Below are 15,971 nucleotides of genomic sequence, written 5' to 3' on the forward strand. Positions count from 1 at the left end.
TCTAGACAGAGCTCTGTGGAATAATGTGACACATTGGGGCCTACAGAAAAAAAAAGCTATTGAGGTCTGATTTTCCCCAAGCTGTGCTGTGTTTGCTGAGTACATAGCTGGACCTACTTTAAGGGATAACATTCAGTGCATCCTATCTCGAGATCTCGAGATAATGAATGTTGTTTTCCCGTGATAATGGGATGATTTTCTTGTGATCTCGAGATAACAAAACAGTAGTTTAACACAGTGGTTTAATGGTAATTCCAGTGCCAATATTAGTAACACTGGTTAGCTCAGTGGTGCAGTGGTTAGCGCTGTTGCCTCACAGCAAGAAGGTTGTGGGTTCAAGTTTGCATGTTCTCCCCGTGTCTGCGTGGGTTCTCTCTGGGTGCTACAGCTTCCTACCACTGTCCAAAGACATGTGGACTAGGTTAATTGGTGACCCTGAGTTGTGAGTGTTTGTTTACGTGTGGCCCTGCGATGGATTGCCGACCTGTCCAGGGTCTACCCCACCTTTTGCCCGATGTCAGCTGGGATTGGCTCCAGCCTCCCGCAATCCTGTACGCAGGATAAGCAGTTGACGATGGATGGTTAGCTCAGTGGGGAGGGCATAGGATTCTACGGCATACTTTTGGAGTTGTGGGTTTGATCCTCACCAAAGACTAATCTTTTTCTCTTTTTTGTCATTTTTATAATCCTCTTCAACAAAGTTCTTATGAAGAGACTGTTTCACGTACTCATAATAAAGCATGTGCTGGACTTTGTCCATCCCGGGGATTGATCCACATCCATCAACCTATGGACTTTTCATTTCCCAGGCAGGAGTCAAACCCTCAGCCCTCAAATTACAAGTCCTGTGCTACCAACTGAGCTAACCAGTCAATCTGAAAACAATGTAAAGTTATCCTAAAGAAAAGTACCGGCCGACCCCTGTATTCAGCTATGGTTGGTTATCTCGAGATCACAAGAAAATTATCCCGTTTTCACAGGAAAATGGAGTAAATATATATTTGAATAGATGGCGTACTGTAGGCTATATGTGTTTACTTGATTATTTATTTCCAAAGCACTATAAATGATTCAGTGGATTGTAACGTAATCATCCTCAAACTCATATCTACTGATTACTAAAAAATGATGAATCATTGCTTTTGTTGAAGGTTCAAAGGTTGTGGTACAGATCTTCTCCAAACAGAACACAACGTGATGAGAGAAAAGAAAAGAAAAGAACGTAGCCTGTAACTATGTAACAAAACAGTGTCATGCTGTGTCCTTATACTCTGAGATGATAATCTAACTGCTAGCAGACAAACAATGCCCTCTGGTGGTCCAATTATATAAAATGATAGGCTACTAAATAATGAAACATATTTATTAAAGTGATACTCCACCCAAAATCTATAAATTAAAAATTCTAACATTCACATCTCCTGTAAGCTTGATAAAAAAGATTGTAGATTAATGTCAGCTGCATTCATGTGAGCATTCATATCAGTATGTAAAATTGATTGTATATTGTATTTCCACTGAAATGGAACACTTTTGTCTCATAATTGATTAATACATATGGAACTTTTATTATATATTGAGTAATACAATTTGTGTTTGATTTGTATGTGATGCATTACCAAATGCAAAAAAGAAGATTTAGAAATTATGAAAGATCATTACATTTAATTGTTTTGGGTTTAAGTCATACTTAAATGTTAACTGAATTGTAAAATTAACTTTATAAAGGCTTTTAAATTTTACTTTTTGTTATCCCATTTAAAAATGCATCTGCCTATTGTGCTCCATCTCCAAATTCATGTGTCTCCTGCTTTAACCTCAATATCGCTTTCAATGATTTTGAAGTGTGAAAACATATAAACTTTCTATCAGAGACATTTAACGTATCTGCCCTCCATATGCTCAATATGCTCTAAACACACATATATGGCAAATAATAGATGTCAATCTATTCAATTAGTTAAGAAGATAATTAGATTCAAGGTTTTGCTTTTTGTTAATAATAGAGTGATAGTGTTGCTGGTTTATATCCCTTGTTAATGTGCCACACTATTACAAAATACACTAACATGTAGCTCAGTCTTTATGTATTACAGCAGGGCTGCAAAATGTGTATTATTTTGATGACTGTGGGGTCCATTGATGTGCTTATACACTGATCAAATCGCTGCTTGACCGATCCCGAACCCCAACAGAAAGGTTTGTCAAGTCGTCTAATACGAAGCTCCTGATTGGCCGCTGCAGGAGGAGATAATAAAACACCAAACCTGATTGGTCAAACGGACACCCAGCTCTTTTTTTCTCGCGATTGTTTCCCGTGTGGGTTAATGGCTCCTCCTGCTACAGACTGAGACGGAGCTGGCACCGAGCAGCGAGACGGGGGGAGCTGTAACACCACGGAGGAGGGAAAAAAAGCGATTACACCCCAAATACCAGCGGGTTTTTGATCGCAATTGTTTGGGTGTATCTGGGAAAAAAGGCTGTCCGGGTGGTAGTTTGGGTCGAGGGCTAAAATTAGAATCCGGCGGTCGAGGATAACAGTCTATTTTCCAACAACCAACTCCCCAGATGAACTCCGTCAGAGCCACCAACAGGAGACCCAGGCGAGTGTCGAGGCCGCGCCCGGTGCAGCCCGAACGGAACAACGGGGAGAGAGGTAAGCTAGTCCACGGTCAGCTAATAATATAAGACGAAGCCGTGTCAGGTGATCATTGTCTTCACATATCCCTCAGTTTCTGCTACTGGCCTGTTCTCTCCCTCTAGAGACGGCGGGTTCAGCAGGAAAAGCCGAGGCTTCTCGCTCTGTGGTTTAGGCCAGGCCGCGCTTTGTTTGGCTTGAGTGATTGGGGCTAGCTAACACCGCTAGCTAGCCTTCCAGGTTATGTGGATGTTGGGGGTTGTGTTCGCATAACGTGATGCGTATGTAGCTACACGGTCAACATTAAAAGCTCTTTTTCCCGTAACCTCCGCTTGAGGCAAAGGGATCGACTTCACACGCAAGAGCCACAATCTGCGCGTCTGCTCAGTTGTTGCATTCCCAGCTGTCACTACCGATTCCGAGGGTGTAAATCTGCGGCGTCTTTGGACTGCCATTTTTGGGGTGTAACGTTAACAAAAACATTAGCAGCGAATGGGGGTAATGATAGCTAGCTGGCCCTAGCTTAAAGAGGCCACACAGATCAGCTGTGATAGATGATACGGTGTGATTTGGATGAATTCACATGTCAATTTTCTGTGCTCGGAGCTGTAGTTTAACGCAAATGTAGCCAGCAGAGTGAACCTATATCCCCTTCCTTGTTCGCTAGCCGTAGCTCGATTTGTTTACACCGCGGATTTGCCAGCTACGCAGTTCAGTTTTTAGCCATTAGCCGCACGTATGATTGTCTTCATCTGCGGCCCTTTATTTGACAGCAGCATAAAATATGAGTGTGATTCTGCTCATACGGGACGCAGAGACATAAACATACTGCCCGATACCATTTGGAAATGACTAGACATGAAAGACTGGTACTGTGGCTGCAGGGGGTGCATCTGCCATTATCAATCACTAACCTTTGTCTGCTATACCAAGTATTACCATGTCTGTTAGCCTGCGCAGTGTGAATACTGCATGTGAGCTGAATTCACACCATTGTGTCATTAATGGTGAGGAGTGTCAAGTGTTTGCTGCAATCACTGGATACATTTTAATTGTATAATAGAGAGAGAGATGATTGGGCTGACCCATAAATACACATTCATTTATATTTATTGCACAGCCTTGTTCTATACTGCAGCTCTGTGCATTGAAATGCCTGTTTAGAACATGGTGTATGTAATAGGAAATCTGTTTGCCTTTCTGTCCAGATGAAGAGGCTCCTGCAGCAGCTGCAGCAGAGATGGCTATTGAGGAGTCCGGTCCAGGAGCTCAGAACAGTCCCTACCAGCTTCGACGCAAGACCCTGCTTCCCAAGAGAACCGCTGCTGCCTCTGCCACCGCCTCTGCCTGCCCCAGCAAGGGCCCAATGGAGGTTAGACTGAAACATTTCATGAGTGCATTTCTTCATGTATTCATTGATTGCAATGTGCATCCCTACAGACTGGAGTGTGTGAATGAGAGAATATTTTGGATTGATTATGTCCTCCTCATGAAGAAACAATGATTTTGAGATGGAGCTGTAAATTTCCAAGTTGATTACTTAGTGCTTGAATGTTGGCATGGAGTTAATATCCTATTTCCCCTCTTTTACAGGGAGCTTCCACTTCATCAACAGAGGCCTTTGGCCATCGAGCCAAGCGGGCACGAGTGTCCGGTAAGAGCCACGACCTGCCAGGTGTGTGTTTAATCTCCGCAACTGGGGAAAGGAGAGTGTTAGCCTTTTTTTTTTTTTTTTTTTTTTTTTTTTTTCTATCTTTTATTGATTTCTTTTTTGTGTGTGCTGGTATATCTTGTTTTTTTATCTTTATCTCTTAAATAGCATCACTCTGTAGTTTAATGTGCTTGGAGTGAAAAGAATCTTTCCCGAAGCTTACAGTGTGTTTGTGTCTGTGTGTTTTTAGCAGCCCCAGCAGAGCAATATCTGCAGCAGAAACTTCCTGATGAGGTTGTTTTGAAGATCTTCTCCTACTTACTGGAACAGGACCTCTGTCAGGCAGCATGTGTCTGCAAGAGATTCAGCCAGCTAGCCAACGACCCCATCCTATGGTCAGTGCTGCTGAAGAGATGGACACTTGTCTGTTCCCGTTTTGAATATCACGGCCATTAAAAGGCAGACAACTGAAATTCATTTTATGTGGTATTTCATATTCTAGGAAGCGCCTATACATGGAGGTGTTTGAGTACACACGTCCCATGATGCACCCAGAGCCAGGCAGGTTCTACCAGGTCAGCCCTGAAGAGCATGAACACCCAAACCCCTGGAAGGAGAGCTTCCAACAGCTGGTAAGTCTGCCCTCATAGTTTTCTGTGTGTCGCTGTTTTTAGCAAGATTTTTTTAGGGGTGGGTGGTCAACCACTTATGGCCAGTAGCTGTCAGAACTCTTCTCAAACTTTTTTTTTTTTTTTTTACCGCATATACAGAATTTCTGAAGTTCCATATCACAATTAATGCGTTCACTTCCTCCACAGGCAGATACTTTAATTTATGTACATCTGATTGCAATGTTCTAAGGGTATGTCAACAATAGTGTGCATATAATTCCTTTGTGTGGAGTTAATCTCATTATCTAATTATGTTATTATTGTCTAAGGTCCTCAGCCTAGTGGGAGACTTAACATGTTTGCTATAGTAATTATAATGTAGTAGTAAAATTCAAAGTGAAAACAAAACCTTAATTGCAGTTTGTTTTTATGTAGTGATCACTTGACTCTTAAGTTTTTGTAGGAGTTTGATTCCTTACTTTTAAAGGCTTGAAATTGTGATGTCTAAAAATTAAATAATGTATTGTTATCTTGTACCTCTGCATTTGTGGGATGCATATATTTATGGACACCAGTGGTTCCTAATTTGGGTTTTGGGTCAAAAGATGGTTAGGAGAGAAACCAGAAATATCATGTTTTTTCAGACTTTTGCTATTTTTTTAAGTGGCTTGTTGGATAATTGTACCTCTTTTGAGGGGGGGTCACTCTGTGGTTGACATGCAAGTTCGCAACCAGTAGACATGCAACGGGCCAGGAGGGGTCACAATTAAACATTGCTTTGTTTTGTTTTCTGAGAACTACTGATGCACACAGACTGTACCACTTTTTATGGCACCTTCTTTTTGTAGCTCGGTTTTCTTTGAAAATCCTTACTTTAATATCTAGAAGAACTATATTTTTCAGTCAAACGTTTTTGCAATACTTCACTCACCAGCAAATTTGCCTTTACTTGACAGCTGGTAGAGAGAGACAGGAAACGTGTAGAGAAAAAGAGAGTCTGCTTAACAATCAGGCCACCAGGACGCACCACAAGCTCTGTATTTTGACTTTGTTTTCTGTGTTGCAGTACAAAGGTGCTCATGTAAAACCGGGCTTTGCTGAGCATTTCTACAGTAACCCTGGCAGATACAAAGGCAGAGAGAATATGCTGGTAAGTCAAATCTTCATAGCTAATAAGAAATGATAGTAACCCCTTGAAAATGAGATGATGCATCTCAAGAGGCTATCCTTTAATAATAAATTCTGTTCAATTTCAAATCCTTCACGATTTCCTTTTTTGGCCATGGTACTGATATTTATGGCACAGCTAATGTTAAACACCTCCTTGCTTTTCCAAACTGCCGTCTGATGAATTGTAGGTGTGTATATTCTGCCTGAAAGTGTTTGTGCCTTTTCCCCTGCAGTATTATGACACCATTGAGGATGCGTTGGGTGGAGTACAGGAGGCCCACTTTGACGGTCTAATCTTCGTCCACTCTGGCATCTATACAGACGAGTGGATTTATATAGAGTCCCCTATTACCATGATCGGTGCAGGTAAGCATATTGCCTTCACTGAAAAGTACTTAAGACATTACCTTGATGCTTGTGCCGCATGCAATCAATATCTCTCTTAAGATGGGATACACTCTCTGCTGCGTTTATGTCCTTATGTATGAAGGTGTTAATGAGTTTTTTTTTGCTTTCCCCTCAGCTCCTGGTAAAGTAGCAGACAAGGTGGTGATAGAGAATACTAGAGACTCAACATTTGTGTTCATGGAGGGCTCAGAGGATGCCTACGTGGGATACATGACCATAAAGGTAAACACAGATCTTGCCGTTACCTTGATTCATACGTCTTTTCAAACAAACTTGAAGAATGGCTGTATATTAAGTACACTGTTTCATAGTAACATCAGAGCTCCACTGTTAAACTACTAAGTCACTAGGGCTGAACAATTAAGCAAAATCTTTTTGAAATCGCAGTATGGCCTACTGCCATTGTCAAATCACAGGAGGTGCAGTATTTTTTATGGGCAAAATGTGTGTCGAATATAATTTTAAATTAAATATTGTCATGTCGCATGTCCTTGACTGCACATCATATTCCACAGACTTAAGAAAACATCTTTGTTTGGAACAGATCCTTGCAAAAACCACATGATTAAAATATGTTTTTCAATGAAAATGAGAATAAATATCATACCTTCTGTCAAAATAATCGCAATCAGATATTTAGTTCTGCCCTATTAGTCACAGTGTTGAAAGTCTAGCTTACACTCTATTATTTATTCGCTGTAATTAAGCAAGAGCCACACACGAGTCAAACAACAAACATGGGGCCCCCTGATAACAAAACCAAATTTGTCTCTGCAGTTTTGGGGACCAAGCTATAAGCGTTGTTCTGCTGTATAGAAGGTTATGGCCTGATATTGGTACAGCTCTAAGCTGCTTTGTTTTGTTTTGTAATCTCGAATTTACCCATTTGAGATTGGTTTGCTGCTCAGCTGATATTTATTTTAAATGTAAGCTAGAAGGTTATAATATGAACCGTGTGCCATATTAAAGAGCTCAGGAGGTAGACATGTGGATGTAATCAGACTCATTTATGCAATTGAGTTGAACTCACTGTCATACAATGCCAGTTACACACATAGATTTGGTTTATGTTTGGACTGAAAGTGGTCAAAGATCAAAATTACCTATGTTGGTTGTCTGGGTAGTGTTGTGTGTAAAGTTAAAGAGCTGTAACATTTTGTAAGTTATGAGATAATTTTATTCATTGATTGTAGGTTTTCCCATCTGTTGCAAATTAACCAGTTAAAAAAAGATATGAGACAAAATAAGACAGTTTCCTGATTATATCCTGTTATCAGCTACCACTATTAGTGGCACTAATGCCAGTAGGGAGAGTCCGGTGTGGATAATGTGGTGGGTGAAGGAAAAAAAGCTTTGTGCTGCCACTGTCTGACTTCTGCTGCTCCTCTCTCCTCAGTTTAATCCTGATGATAAGTCAGCGCAGCACCATAACGCCCACCACTGTCTGGAGATCACAGTCAACTGCAGCCCCAACATCGACCACTGCATCATCCGCTCCACATGCACAGGTAACACACTTCTTGTTACTTGGGGAAGACACGACAGCATGAACACCCCCCCCAAAAAAACAAAACAAGTGAATGTGCACCTCATTTACAGATGGAACATTTCACAAAAGTAGCATTTACTGCAGGGCTCTTGTGTTATTTTACATAAAATTACAAAAGGGTGTTTGTGTGCTTTGGCTCTAAACTGTTATAAAAGACGGCACTAATCGTATGTCTTGGGGAATTGTAGTGTGTGGAATCTACTTGTACCAATCGGAACCTTTGATATGTTTTGTTAGCAAGTACAGTGTTGCCCAGCAGTGCTGGTTTTCTAGCCAGTAAATGCAAATAATGTGTATTTTAAATTTAAAAATAGGTTGGGGGGGGGGGGGTTTTTGGTTTGGTTTTCTTTCAAAACGATTCCAGACAACTCTAGTCAAACGTGTGTGTGTGTGTGTGTGTGTGTGTGTATATTAGATTTAGGCAGCAAGAATAAAATATTCTGTCAGTCAGCAAAAAATTTATCTGACAATTCTGATAATGATTTTTGTCTTCATAAAAAAGCTTCTCAAATGGAAGAATGTCTTGCTTTTGTTTAGATATGAGCGGCAGAAAAGAGAACATACAGTAGCACAATGCTAAAAGTTCCAAATTTAGATGTAAAATAATAGCAACGGTAGTGATAATTCAAATATCAATTAAAAAATTACGATGATCGGGCAGCAGGTGTCGAGCAGGAACATGGTGGTAGAAAGTGGCTTGCAATCATAGATCCAGAGTCTACGGCTCCGGCAACAGAGAAAGGACAGAGATGATAAGCACAAAAATATGAGAGAACTACAAAACAACTTAAGGGTTTTTTGTTAATCAAATGAGCCTTTACTAAGCCACACCCCAAATACACAGCTGGCCAATCACAGCGTAGTATAGGGCTTGCTCTAACTGTGGTCCGACACTTTCATGGATGCGTTCCACTGACTATCATGCAAAAAGAGTTGTATTCTAGCTTCTTTTTTTTGTGTGTCTGTATTTATTTTTAAGATATGTTCAAACACCGTTCCTGGGGCACTAGTTACAGTTGCTACCCAGAGAGATGGTTTGACAGCCTGAATACAACCTTCAAATATATTATGCATCTGCAAAACTGTCTGCTTCTTTCTGAGATCGCTTTTTCCAACAAATTTGACAACATTTCACCAGGGAGTGCAGTAATAGACAGTGGCAGCGCCAACAGTTTGTCAGACTTAGCAACAGTAACTAATGGGGGTGGGGCTTAGCAAAGTGTCAATTGATAATGGAAGTGATCATTCGTCACTGCCCTACTGTAAGTGTGACATTTCTGTTTGTTTGTTTTTTTTTCTGTGTTCAGTGGGTTCAGCTGTGTGTGTGAGTGGCCAGGGAGCGTGTCCAAACATCAAACACTGCAACATCAGTGACTGTGAGAATGTAGGACTGTACATTACAGATCATGCGCAGGTAAAATTGACTTTCCCCCCTTCAGTATTAACACTAATGGTGTTCCATAAATGCACAAACATACAGACACAAATGTTGCTTCTTACTCAAGAGTCTTGTCTGTTTCAGGGCATTTATGAAGACAATGAAATCAGCAACAATGCGCTAGCAGGAATTTGGGTGAAAAACCACGGTAATCCCATCATTAGGCGTAACCACATCCACCACGGACGAGATGTTGGAGTGTTCACCTTTGATCACGGCATGGTAAATACATCACAAATCTTAACTCGAAGGAACATCACAGACTAGGGCTGTGCGATATGGCAAAAAAAATCATATTCCAATATAGGTCATTTCATATCCCAATAACAATACATGTCCCAATATAGAACATTTTTTGTAAATTCAATGAAATATGGCATTTCCAACTGTAACTCGAGATATTTCTCTGCATTGTAAAGGTGGGTAAGTGAGAACTTAGAAGGGAGAAATCCAACACCATGACAAATACCATGATAGTGAACAACGACACAGCAAGTAATGTAACTAATGTTAGGTAGGTTGTGGATTAGCAAGCTGACGCCACTTGCTGCTGCAAAGCTAACACACGAGGAGGAGACGGTCCCAGTGCATCACAGCAGCTCAGACAGCGACTCTCACAGCTCTGCTGCTGCTACAGCTAACATCACAGCAGCATGTGTTGTTGAACTGTAAAGTAAGCTGGATGTCTGTGGGCAAGTCATTTAACGTTACCTGACTGACGCGCACATCACAGCTGGCACTGCTGGATAGTGTTGTGTGGTACGTCCATTATAATGATACAACTTCTTCTCCGTCACACCAGAACGGGCCACGGTTAAGTTAGTTTCAACTTGGATATTTTATTTTACGTTGGACACTGGTTAGATGTTGAATTCCAATGTAAAATTAACGTCACCGCAGTGCATAGCGCTGTTCCCTCACCAAAATACTACAGGAAAGTGTGAAATTTGTGACATAACGATAGAGCATAATTGTAAACAATAGAGCTGTGCGATATCACAATATCTATCACACAGACTAATTTGTCATCTCCGTGTTCCAGGGTTACTTTGAGAACTGTAACATCCACCGGAACCGTATAGCAGGCTTCGAGGTGAAGGCCTACGCAAACCCCACAGTGGTGCGTTGTGAGATCCATCACGGACAAACAGGAGGCATCTACGTCCATGAGAAGGGGCGGGGACAGTTTATAGAGAATAAAATCTATGCCAATAATTTCGCCGGGGTGTGGATTACGTCCAACAGTGACCCGACGATACGGTGAGGACACACACACTCCACACGGGGCGGCACTTGTAGGAAACCTATAAAGGGACACAGGCTAGTGGAGTAGTGGTTGGGTGCTCAACATTTTAATGGAGACAGCTAAATATGTAAAATTCAACATGGCTGATATTGATATGGAGCATCAAGAATATACATGGGATGGCTGTGTCGGTAATTTGATTGCACCATTGTTTTGTCCATGTGAGTTTATTCCCAGATTGTGACTGTTTTTACATTTTTGTTTCCAGGGGAAATGCTATATTCAACGGTAACCAAGGAGGGGTGTACATTTTCGGAGATGGACGGGGTTTGATAGAGAGTAACGATATCTATGGCAATGCCTTGGCGGGAATCCAGATCCGAACCAACAGCTGCCCCATTGTACGGCACAACAAGATCCACGACGGGCAGCATGGGGGCATCTATGTGGTAAATACACTCTTCAATTTACCAGCAGATATGACATTTCTGTATGGTAAAATGTAACACTTTTCCAGCAAGTACAGATCGTTTTCCAGCTTTCAATAAAAGCTTAAATGGCCCCAGTTAGAAGATTTTGACAGCTGCTCCTGTTTTTGTGTTTCAGCATGAGAAAGGCCAGGGGGTGATTGAGGAGAACGAGGTTTACAGCAACACACTGGCTGGAGTCTGGGTGACCACAGGGAGCACTCCTGTCCTTCGCAAGAACCGCATCCACAGTGGCAAACAGGTGAAGTGAACATAAACACTGTCCAACATCAGCCATAAGAAACGAAAGGGGGAAAAAATAAATAGAAAAATTTCATGTGAAATGATAAACAGCTGTAACATTTTGATTGACGTGATAACAGTACTGTAGTTGGAAGTATTAAAAAAATGAATAATTGAAGCCATTCAAACGTTTAATTTGTAAATCTCAGTTTCTGAAGAAATCTGGCTATAGTTCGACGGATAATCATAGTTAGGGGAGCACAAGTAAGATGCCAGATGTACTTGGATAGACACAGAAGTTGTACTGCAGCATGCACATTTACTTACTTTTTGTGAGTGAACAGGAATATTCTGTTATTCTTGGCAACAGGGAGACTGAGGGTGTTTATTTTAGCCATTGAAATACACTGAGTATGATTACTCAGCTGCTCCATTTATGTAAATGTAAGGTAAGATAAGATAAAGCGAATTTGATAAGATGAGCCTTTATTGATTCCCAGAGGGGTAAACATTGCATCACATATTTCCAAATATCTAATGTGAGAATACATAAAACAATAATTGCACTAATACTCCAGCAGTCTTCAGTTTGTGCATTTCACAGAACATTTACTTCTACTACTGTCTGCTTATCTGATCTTTTCTTATGTTTATTCAGTGTTGTGATCTATTTTTTTGTTTAAATTTTTTATTTAGGTTGGCGTGTATTTCTATGACAATGGGCACGGTGTGTTGGAAGACAATGACATCTACAATCACATGTACTCTGGTGTGCAAATCAGGTATAGATTACTCCCTTTCAGCAGTATATTCACTGTATGTGTACTGTATATTTAAACATAAGAACTTTTTAAACAAGATTATTCTCCATAAAAGGCTTAGCATGTTCCAGATTTTTCTTTTAATTCAAATTACTCTTGACAGGACGGGGAGCAACCCAAAGATCAGGCGCAACAAGATATGGGGCGGCCAGAATGGAGGGATTTTAGTCTACAACTCAGGTCTGTGTTTCTCACTGCCACTCTGTTTGTCACACACGTAATTTGTGTGCACTCGTACGCCTAACTCCGCTGTTTAATATAACAGGTCTGGGTTTCATCGAGGACAATGAGATCTTCGATAACGCCATGGCCGGGGTGTGGATCAAGACGGACAGCAACCCCACGCTGAGACGAAATAAGATTCATGACGGCAGAGATGGAGGCATCTGCATCTTCAATGGAGGCAGAGGTACTTTAACACAATCTATAACGTCTTCAACTAAACAGCCAGATAATGTAGAAAACAGCACATAGCTTCTGAAATGTTCTTCCTGTTTGGTAGATATGTCTGAAACTTAATAGTGCAATCAGCCGACTATAGAATGTGAGCATTTAGCTTCACATAGTAGAATTAGGGCATCGAAGTAACCTTGATGTTTGTTCCTTGTAATTTAGCTTGTGTATATCTACAGCTTGAAGTATAAAGCCTTTTTCTCTGCAGGTCTGCTGGAAGAGAACGACATCTTCAGGAACGCTCAGGCTGGCGTGCTGATCAGTACTAACAGCCATCCGATACTCCGCAAGAACCGCATTTTTGACGGCTTCGCCGCAGGTTAGTATTGTTTTTTTAATTTTAATTTTAATTTATTTATTTTATTTTTTTAAATCAACTCCATATGAGCACATATAACATCTCCAGTGTATATCTCGTTTTGGTGCTGATTATTTTTTTTCCACCAGGTATTGAAATCACTAACCATGCCACAGCCACGTTGGAGGGCAACCAGATCTTCAACAATCGCTTTGGAGGTCTGTTTCTGGCCTCTGGAGTCAATGTCACCATGAAAGGTAAACTGCTGCTTGGTGGAAATTAAAGCTTTGCATGGTTACAAGATGGTTTTATCTGCTTTGTAATCGCACTCCCCTCTTCACTTTCTATCCTTCTTCTCTCAGATAACAAGATTCTGAATAACCAGGATGCCATTGAGAAGGCAGTTAGCCGAGGACAGTGTCTCTACAAGATCTCCAGCTACACCAGTTACCCCATGCACGACTTCTACAGGTAAACTGCGTCAGATAAAAGTTTCAGAATGATGTTACGTTTAAATAGAGCTGAAATGTTTAGTCTATTGACACAAAATGAATGTAATCTATTTTGATTGCCCTAAATATTGCCTAGTTCCAGCTTCCCCTTGTCAGCATTGCTTTTCTTTGTCTTATGTAACAGTTGATAAATATTAAATAGAGTCAGTCAAACAAAACAAGAAGTTTGAAGACGTCACCTTGTATGTATCAAAAGGTTCTGATAGCTACACCTTGGAAATTGTGACGGTCATTTATCAAAGTTTTCTGACATTTTGTAGACCAAACAATTAACCAATTAAGATCAATCAAGAAAATAATCGGCAGATTTATTGATACTGAAAATAATTGTTAATTTACTGCCCTACATGTAAGAAACCTTTAATTTAAGAAATGGTTAAATGCCTCATTGTTTTACGTAAATGAAAACGTCAAATTTGTCTTGTCTCTCTCCTAGATGTCACACCTGTAATACAACAGATAGGAATGCCATCTGTGTAAACTGCATCAAAAAATGCCACCAAGGGCACGATGTAGAGTTTATACGGCACGATCGGTAAGGCAGTTTCGGTTCCTTTCTTACATTTACTTCGGATGACCAATTGTTTTCATTTTTTACTTGCGGGGGGGCAATGAAAATATTTTCAGCTTGAAAAATGCCATTTGCAGATCAGCCACTCTGTAGTTTAACTGTCTTAAAGGGTATTTGAACATTTTCTGTCACTTATTTAAGGACACTTGTTCATAATCCCTGCTATCTGTTCCCTCTAGGTTTTTCTGTGACTGCGGAGCGGGGACGTTGTCCAACCCGTGCACACTGGCCGGAGAGCCCACACACGACACAGACACTCTGTATGACTCAGCGCCGCCCATTGAATCCAACACGCTGCAACATAACTGAAGGCATCCTGTCTAATTACACTCACATAAGCATATAAACACATTACATTGCACACAGCCATGCATATATACACACACACAAACACACAAACACACACACGCAGTTGCATACACACATCCCCCATGCAGCCATAAGGACCCAGAGAGACTCTGTGATTGCGGCGCTCTCAGACGGGCTCGAGGTGAAAGAGGCTGCAGAGGAAGCAGCTTCCTTCTCGCTGCAGTCAGACACGCTGCAGCGAAGGTAGACTCCACTAGAGAGAGCAGTGGAGCTGAGTGTAGACTTGACAGAACGGCCACAAGAGATTCCTCACTTGAGTATTTCTTATTGCAGTCTGTAGACAAGGAGAAAATGGGAAGAGAAGGGCTGCAGAGGAGCTTTTGAGGCCCGCACCCTTTTGACAGCGAATGAAGGCCACCCCACCCTCCCCAGGTGTTAATCCTCGGCTCCCGGCCCTCTTCTTCTTCTTCCTCTTTAAGAACTGCTCTCAAAAGAGGCTTCCTGCTTCCTCGCAGCTGCCTTCCCCATTGGCTGCCCAGCCAGTTGTAACTAGGCAACGGATGGGCGGATGTTGCTCTCTTATGAGTGGATAAAGAGCAAGATTGTGTGTGTGATGGAGCACTTGGGCTTTATTATTATTAATTTTTTTTTTTTTTTTTTTAAATGTTCTGATCAATGGATTTTATTTCAATGCTTTCTCATGTAGTTTTGTATTTTCAAGCAAAAAGCTGACTGTATTTGAATGTCTTTTATTTTATTATATATTATAATTATTATATTTTTCTTTGGTTAGCGTCCCTTCTCCCACCCTGACACCCGGGCAAACCGCAGAAACTCAAACGTCCCAGTGGTGAAGTTCTTTCTGTGAAAGAGAATCTCGTTTAAACACTACAAACCCTCTCCAGTATATTAGCTTAAACGGCAGGTGGAGGGGCTCCACAGTTGTATAAAGGTGTGTATGTGAGTGAGTGTGTATGTGTGTGTTGTGTACAGTGAAAGTTGTGTGTGGGGGTGTGTGTGTGGGGGTGTGTGTATATGTTTATAAGTTGATGCAGTCAGTGTTTTGTGGAGAGGGTTTCAATAGGAAGTGTCAGAGCTCCTTTTGAACTGGAACTGAAGAGTCATTCTGCAGCCTCCCCAAGTCCCCCCCCCCCCCCCCCCCCCGTGTATCGTGGTGACTGTGGCTCCTCATGCAGCCTGAATCGTATGCATGTACCATAACATCTAGACTTAATATATTGTGAAGTATTCAATAACCATTATGTAGATGCTAGTTGGAATTCAAAAAGGGGTATACTTTCTTAGAAAGACAAAAAGAAAACAGGAAACTGGCCATTTCTAAGAAAATAAAACTTTATTAGATCAGAGGTGTCTGTCTTTAAATTCACATCCTACAGGATTACCTAGGGGGAAGTTGCAGCTGCTCTGATATTCTATCAATGCAGGTCCTAATGAGCTAAGAAACCTGCAAAGAATGATTAAAATTTACACATGCATTAGTAAGAGCAACTTATTTGACAGTGAAACTCATTCAGACAAAATGGGCATTTGTAACAGTTGCTCTTTTGGGTGACGCTGGTTTTACA

At 41.1% G+C, this 15,971-nt stretch overlaps 1 protein-coding gene across 4 annotated transcripts; it reads left to right on the top strand.

The window, feature by feature from the left end:
- Positions 1-2,328: 2,328 nt before the first annotated feature.
- fbxo11b (F-box protein 11b) lies at positions 2,329-15,752 on the top strand. Of its 4 annotated transcripts, none has more exons than XM_038735260.1 (22): positions 2,329-2,656; positions 3,847-4,010; positions 4,232-4,313; positions 4,540-4,684; positions 4,792-4,921; positions 5,967-6,050; positions 6,304-6,436; positions 6,594-6,700; positions 7,875-7,986; positions 9,335-9,441; positions 9,550-9,687; positions 10,508-10,725; positions 10,980-11,160; positions 11,318-11,440; positions 12,118-12,203; positions 12,346-12,422; positions 12,508-12,651; positions 12,904-13,014; positions 13,143-13,250; positions 13,356-13,464; positions 13,942-14,040; positions 14,256-15,752. In XM_038735260.1, the coding sequence occupies exons 1-22, from the start codon at positions 2,569-2,571 to the stop codon at positions 14,383-14,385; spliced, it is 2,676 nt and encodes an 891-aa protein (XP_038591188.1). In that variant the 5' UTR covers positions 2,329-2,568; the 3' UTR covers positions 14,386-15,752. The 4 variants fall into 4 exon arrangements, with proteins under 4 accessions (XP_038591188.1, XP_038591189.1, XP_038591190.1 ...); XM_038735261.1 differs by having other exon boundaries at positions 4,543-4,684; XM_038735262.1 differs by having other exon boundaries at positions 4,232-4,292.
- The last annotated feature ends 219 nt before the right edge of the window (positions 15,753-15,971 follow it).

Source organism: Micropterus salmoides, unplaced genomic scaffold, assembly GCF_014851395.1.
Source record: "Micropterus salmoides isolate LMB-PRFRI ecotype aquatic unplaced genomic scaffold, ASM1485139v1 Ms_hic_scaffold_21, whole genome shotgun sequence".
In the NCBI taxonomy this organism is placed as follows: Eukaryota; Metazoa; Chordata; class Actinopteri; order Centrarchiformes; family Centrarchidae; genus Micropterus; species Micropterus salmoides.